General features: G+C 40.0%; 1 protein-coding gene across 1 annotated transcript; it reads left to right on the forward strand.

Moving 5' to 3' along the window:
* Positions 1 to 59: 59 nt before the first annotated feature.
* LOC119881928 (contactin-associated protein-like 4) lies at positions 60 to 4,233 on the forward strand (the record flags this gene model as incomplete). The annotated part of the gene is given in 2 exon segments (XM_038692003.1): positions 60 to 131; positions 4,079 to 4,233. Coding segments are annotated over 2 exon segments (227 nt in total), but the record flags the coding sequence as incomplete, so codon positions are not given.
* Between the last annotated feature and the right edge of the window lie 2,162 nt (positions 4,234 to 6,395).

Here is a 6,395-nt window from a genome sequence, read left to right on the forward strand (position 1 = left end):
TTTCCTTTTACCCATCTTCTGTCCCTGCTTTCTATTTCTTCTGTCTCTCTGCGCTGCAGGCCAGTCTGGATCAGTGGGAACAGGTCAGCCTTTGGTGAATGCCATCAGGAGTGACTCAGTTCTAATTGGAGGTACTGTAGCACCATTTTTTTTCACTGTCACATGGCCATCATTATCAATCACGAGATGGTGTGATTTATAAAAGGTCAGTTATGATACAGTTGCTTCTGCTCCTACCAGGTCTTTTTACACCTCATTAAAGAAGAACTAACAAAAACTTTGTTTTAGTAAATATTATATTACAAATGTCAAGGTATAGTCTGTATCTAAGTTTTAGTTGAAACATCTTTCCTTTGTTTTGAAATATTTACTGGTTGTCAGGCAGGAGCCATTCATCCATCATCCATCCATTTATTATGTTCCGCATAACCAGGGTCTGGTCGCGGTAGCAGCAGGGTAAACAGGGTATTCCAGACATCCTCCCCAGAAACATTTTCCATTCCAAGGCATGCTGGGGTCTCCTCCCAATTGGAACATGCCTGGAAACCTCCAAAGAAAGGTGCCCAGGAGGCATCTTTATCAGATACAAAACCACATCAATTATATCCTTTCAATGCAAAGGAGCAGCAATTCTACACCAAGCTATCTCCAGATGTCAGAGCACCTCACTCTTGCCCAGCTAGCCTGTGGAGGAAACTCATTTCTTCTGCTTGTATCCGCGATCTTGTTTTTGAGTCACTACGCACAGATCATAACCACATGAGGGTTGGAACATCGATCGACTAGTAAATTGAAAACTTTGCCTTCCAGCTCAGCTCCCTTTTCACCACAATGGTCTGGTACAATGGCTGCATTACTGCTGCTGATACTGCACCAATCTGCCACCTATAAGATTTTAGTCCTATCGCACAGCCGTAATCCCAACCACTTCACATTCGGCTGCAAACCACCCCAGTGCGTGCTGAAGGTCGCAGTCTGATGAAGCCAACAGAACCCTTCATCTGCATTAAGCAGAGATGCACTTCTAAAGTTCCCAATCCGAACACTCTACTCTCCTCAGCTGTGCCTTGAGATCCTGTCTATGAATATCACAAACACGATGAAAGACAGTGGGCAACCTTGGTGGAGTCCAACACCCACTGAAAACATGTTTGACTTTGTGCTAGAATACAGACATAGCTGCTCCCAATCACCCCCCGCCAGGTTTCTCTATCATTACCCACATGAGAGTAGAGTACGTTTTCTCCCTTGGTGTGGTTCGTTTGGGCAGGGGTGAATGGAGCAATCGCACTCGGGTGCACCAAAAGTGGATCAAACAAGCCGCCTTGAAGAGGTGGTCTCGGTACGCTTTTAAACGAATTCTTGTGCGGTTCGCTTGTGGTTTGAAAGCAAACAAACCAACCACAGGATTATATGATAGCAGAGATGTGATCTGAGCATTATTTCCAAAGATAAACAACTAATAAATCAATCATCTGACCGCAAAATGTGTTCAATTATCTTTTGATTGATCTGCATAAGCCACTATGTTCTTGAAAATCGTTTGGTAAGGTATAGGCTACTTTTTAGCACAGGTATTTTCCCTGATCAATAGGTGAAAATCTGTTAAAAAAGGAGGGCAAGTGGTACTCCGTTTACCCTGTAAAACATTTGTGACAGCGATACCACAGTAGGCCTATACTATAGGCTAATAAGCCCCATATTATTACTGTACTACATTTTCTGTTTTTACGTTATTATTCATAAAGGCTATGTGGTCAATCTGCGGTCTAACATTACTAACCTTGCTTATTAAAAAAATGTACTTTAGCCCCTTTTCCACTGCATGGTACCAGCTCGCCTTGCCTTGCCTCGATTCTACTCGCATTTTTTTGGTTTTCCACTGTGGAAAAGTTGTACCTGTACCTGCTTTCAGGTACTTTTTTTCGTATCACCTCCGTCAAGGCTCTGTTTTTTGTTTGTTTTTAATCTTTATTTCATCTCTTAACAGACATGAGGCATTATAGAGAAATATTTAAATCTTTACATTTTTAACTGTTTTGACTTTTTATTCTTTAAACCAAATAAAGTATTAATGTAATGTTTAATTTCTATCTTAAAAAGAGGTAATTGTGGTTTCTTCTTCAACCATTTGCACTTAAATATCAATTAATATTATTAATAAAATGTTCCATACAAAATAAAGAGGTTCAAAATATATCTTCTTTTACAATCAATATCATTCTTGTCATAAAAAAATATATAATGTCTCTTTTCTTCCAAATAATAGTTGAACCAGTCAATGTCTTAAAGAGATATTCCAAGTCTAACCAAAATAATTTGGTACAAACACAATCATAAAATAAATGACAGATGGTTTCAGCTTCACCACTGCAAAACACACACTTTTCCACAACATCTTTCATGAACCTTGAGATCACCTGGTTCACAAGATAAATCAAATGTGTAATTTTAAATGAGACTTCTCAAATTTTCCTCCACTGAAGTTCTGAGCTGAGGCGATACTAAAATGTGACATGAAAACACAGAAGACTACTGATTGGTCAGAGAGAATCGTCACTATTCACTGCGTCATCATTGCGTGTGCCTGACAGAAAGTTTTATATTTCATACGTTATTAAATCACCAAATCCACTTCTGAGAAGTTTTGAGGTGAGAAATAAATTTTTTTCACTTGGTCCGGACCAAATGAACCGAGCTACAAGTGTGAAAGCACCCTGAGTTGCTGAATCTTCCCCCTGAGGTGACATTCTTCAGTCTCTGAGGAGAACCGAGGGCTTGTGAGTACACTACATCCACCCAGCACCTCTTATAAGGTGAGAAGAAGAGAGTCCAGTCCCTCTCTAGGAGTTAGTGTCCTGAAACAGTGCTATGCATAGAGGTGAGCTCCACCTCCTGCTCCAGCTGTGGCTCCTTCCCTGCCAAAGAGGTGAGATTCTGTGTCCCTAGCACCAGCCTTTAATACCGTGAGTCAGCATGCCTAGGTCCCGGCCCGGCCACCAGACGCCCGTCTGCGAGCTCCCCTCCCAGGTCTGACTCCAGGAGGCTGTCCCAGTATCCCTTTTCCGGAGAGGTACAGTTCCTTCTCAGCTGATTCATGTAGAATCGTTCTTAGTCTGGCTGCTCCCATGAGATCAGTTTGCCTTGGGAGACCCTACCAGGGGCTATTCTCCCTGACAACAAAGCTCCCAGGATCACAGGGACACACAAACCCCTCCACCACATTAAGATGCCAGTTCTTTGTGGGGCAGGCAGGAGCATTTTGATAAAATGAATTGTGTAAATGAAAGCCCTGAGTTGTCATGGCACACAAAGGAAACCACAACTAACTAGAATACAAATGAATTTATACTCCAAGTACAACAACGGTAAAAAAAAAAAAAAAAAAAGGTTATTGCCAACATCAGTGCAGAGACCTTCTAATAGCTTAAATTGCCCAGGGAGCCTGGAGAAAATGAGCTGACTGCACCACTAATGATGGGGCGAAAACAATCTAATGTTTTCTCTCTGCCTGATGGGCCGCTGACCAGTTGCTTTTAAGTAGGAGTTTTATTTCCCAATATAATGTTTCATCTCCTATTTGGTTCTAATCGGTCCCATTTCAAAACAAGGTTTATAAAGCCACAGAGAATTCAGTTATTATCAAGATTCAAGTTTAAATCTGATTGTTTTCACAACTTTACAAACTCTGAGATACATTTCACACTGTTGTCTCGCAATCCAACGGACATGTTTTTGAGCTTGCATCACACCGTGTTGTGTATCTAGCGCCCTGTGTGAGCAAAGCTTAATTCTCTTAATTTTCTTTAAGCAGTTTTGCAGACAGAAACTTAAGATGTGTAAAGATGATACATATCTACCCACATAGACACATACAGAACACCTCTACTAAATATTGACTTGTTTTGTGTCTTGTATTTGTACCAATTTTGTATATATGTTGTTCACTGTTATTCACTAGCGTGTGCTTTCTCTTTCAAGTAGAATTCCCTAACATAATTATAAAATGTGAGCAAAGAAGGCCCACATTCCAATTCTGTTAAGCCGTTGTAACTTTTTCCAATTCTTTGCTTTGCAGGTGTGATAGCGGTGGTGATCTTTGTGAGCGTGTCTGCATTAGCCATAATGGCCCGAGTCCTCTACAGCAGGAAAGGGATGTGTCGGAGCCGGGAAGTAAAAACAGTCCAACCTGAAGATAGCCCGGAGCTGGCGTTCAGCTCGCAAATGGTCCGAGTGAGAACCAGAAAGAATATTTTATTTAGGTGGTTCTACCTGCTGCTGACCCAGCAGTGTTGGAGCTGAGGAGACAGATAGAGACAGAGATGCCTTGTCAAGCCTCAGTGCTTTACACTACTAACTGAGCCCGAGCAGTGGCTCAACAAGACAGGAAGACACAAACAGTTATGTTCTGTCTTCCTTTGTTTTGTTTTTGCTTCTGTGGTTGTATTTTTGTAAAGACTGTATATAAATGCACAAGTGTTGAATTTATATATGCCAATGTGTCAATACTGTCAGTAGAACAAGTGTAAATATTTAATGATGTAAATCTTAAAACTATGACTTTATATCAATCAGTCCTTCCTGTCATATTGAAATGTTTGAAATGATTAAATGAGGAACTGTATTATTCATTGAATGGGGAAAAAGCTTTGTTGGGTCTGGGGTGATATAAATACATTTACCAACATGGATAATGAATGTTTGCTGTTTTGAGTGACTGAGCCTACTGAATTCAATTTGATGATTCACATTGTCTTCATGGTTTTAGTTTTTGTTGTTTTTGTTTTGGGGGTTTTGTACCTACTGTATGACATATGGAAAGGCAAAATGTATCCGTTCACATTGAACATTTCTCATTTTATCAAAAAGTCTTTTATTCACCATGATTCTCTTTCATTATGTTACAGCTTGAAGCAAAGCTTAGCCGGTATTTGTTTTTCTTTGTATCCCTTGCTTGATTTTTTTTTCTGTGCCATTCCTGACTCTCAACGTAGTTCTGAATAGTAAGGGTCCTGAGACCGACACAGTTACAGTGGACTACAAAATTTTCCAGTCTTTCTGTTCCCAACATAATTCTAATAAAAATCTTTTATTTATCTTTAAACACAAATGCCCTTGTCTGAAATGGAGATTGAGAGAAGGAAAACAAGTATGAAATAAAAACCATGGTGTATCAGCTGATAAAGAGCAAAGCATTTCATGGAAAGTGATCACACCTACTGAGGTTTTAATCAGATCTAACCAGTCAAGCAACCAAACAGACACAAAGAGTAAGAAGCAACTAGTTCCTGTTGTTTCTATGTTAGATTTTAAACAAAGTGCATTTTTCCTGTGACTTTCATTTTACACAGTTTCTTTATGTTTTTCTGCAGATGGGACCAGATTGTATTATAAGCCACTTCGCCATCACAAAATTCTGTGTCTCCAGATACTCTTAAATATCAAGTTAAAAGCCTTCATGAAAATTCCCCCAAACAGCCAAAACTGCGTGCGTTTGACTTCATGCGGCAATGCGCAATGCTGACTTAACGTGATGCATGCTGGACTTAAAATAAGGCATGCTGGTTAGAAATTGTGTCCGACTTTCACTGGCGCTGCAAAACATCACCATGTAACATGACATTTAAACCTCGCGGGAGCAAGGCAGCAGTTGCGTTTCTCCGGCTACACAAAGTTGGAGCCACACTATTGCCTGGTCTCACAGCATTTTTCTTTGCAAATGGTGTGAGACCAGTCATTGATCTCAGCTCACAGCAAGCTGATGCAGGTAGAATGTGTCCAACATGACGGATCCGTTTTTATACCCCGCCCCTGCAGTTACCTGCAGCTCGCGTTAGACCATATAGTTGGCAAAAGTCAGCCGCCGTCATCTCGAATGCACCTAATCTCATTGCATGCTTTGAAGGGAGACAAGGCATGCTGGGAAACAACTATTGAATACACAAACTGAAGACATTGGAGCTGTATACTTTAAACAATGTTACTGTAAACTGTTTACTGAATGTCACTTTAAATTGTTTTGCGGAATCATTCGTAGTTTTGGTGTCAGATGTTTGGTTTCTCTCCTGGCATTACATCACTTTTGAAGAACACAATGACCTTGACAGTATGGAAGGTAATTGTAAGTGACTTGCTGTAAGATTTTAATTTGTACAGATATTTTAGTAAGAAACACAGTTCTGTTCAGTGAAAATAAAACATTTAACCTTTTTCTGAAGTGGGTGTTTTCTTTCCTGTCAGCTGAATAACAATCCTGCACTTTTATTGCTCTTTTAACCTTTTTTGATTTCTATTGTAAAAGCAGAGTCTTTGTGAAATGATACAAAGGAGAGTTGAATCAATGAACACAAAAGTTTCAGGTCGATCAATGAACACCTTTTGAACACCTGCAAAAA

Source organism: Micropterus salmoides, unplaced genomic scaffold (genome assembly GCF_014851395.1).
Source record: "Micropterus salmoides isolate LMB-PRFRI ecotype aquatic unplaced genomic scaffold, ASM1485139v1 Ms_hic_scaffold_2807, whole genome shotgun sequence".
NCBI lineage: Eukaryota > Metazoa > Chordata > Actinopteri > Centrarchiformes > Centrarchidae > Micropterus > Micropterus salmoides.